General features: G+C 60.4%; 1 protein-coding gene across 1 annotated transcript in view; it reads left to right on the top strand.

Annotated features, from left to right (window-relative positions):
* Positions 1-440: 440 nt before the first annotated feature.
* Positions 441-548, top strand: part of LOC103780429 (dnaJ homolog subfamily C member 17-like) — a gene marked incomplete at both ends in the record, with an annotated part of 2,703 nt that continues 2,595 nt past the window's right edge. Inside the window, one exon of the mRNA XM_008948102.1 lies at positions 441-510. Within this exon, the coding sequence (XP_008946350.1) occupies positions 441-510 (70 nt within the window). The remainder of the gene's footprint in view (positions 511-548) is intronic.

The following is a 548-nucleotide window of genomic DNA, read 5'->3' as shown; positions in this document are numbered from 1 at the left end:
AGAAGCAGAACCTCTGGCTTTACACATCTCAGACTCATTTAAGCTGTGGCACCCTGGCCTCAAACGCTGGTCCCTGGGGCACAGGGCGGTTAAAAAGGACACATCACTGCACTGAGGTTGAAAACGGAGCTTTTTGGAGGTCTCTTGGTGCCACAGCAGGCCGCTTTGCCTTGCAGCATGGGGGTGTGATGGAGATCTTGGCACCCCAAAGGTGGTCTGTGTTTTGTCAGTCCCGGGGGTGTCTGGTCACGGGCGCTGGTTCAGCCACAGGGTCCCGCGCGTGGCGGGGGGGTGAGGGTTAAGTTAAGCAAAACCACCACCCAAAGAACCTCTCTGGGTGGTTTTTGCTCCTGCAGTGTTGGGTTTGGCTCTTCCAGGCTGCTTTTCTGGGCGCAGGCTGGGCAGCACCCAGCAGGCAGCCTCCCCTCTGGCTCTTGCAGGTGAAGAAGGCGTACCGGCAGAAGGCCCTGAGCTGCCACCCGGACAAGCACCCGGACGACCCCCGAGCGGGTGAGAGGGGGGCACCAGCAGCTCTGCCTGGGTGCTTT

Source organism: Merops nubicus, unplaced genomic scaffold, assembly GCF_000691845.1.
Source record: "Merops nubicus isolate BGI_N331 unplaced genomic scaffold, ASM69184v1 scaffold10779, whole genome shotgun sequence".
NCBI lineage: Eukaryota > Metazoa > Chordata > Aves > Coraciiformes > Meropidae > Merops > Merops nubicus.
Note: the sequence above shows the minus strand (reverse complement) of the source record. Positions and strands in the feature narration are given on the sequence as shown.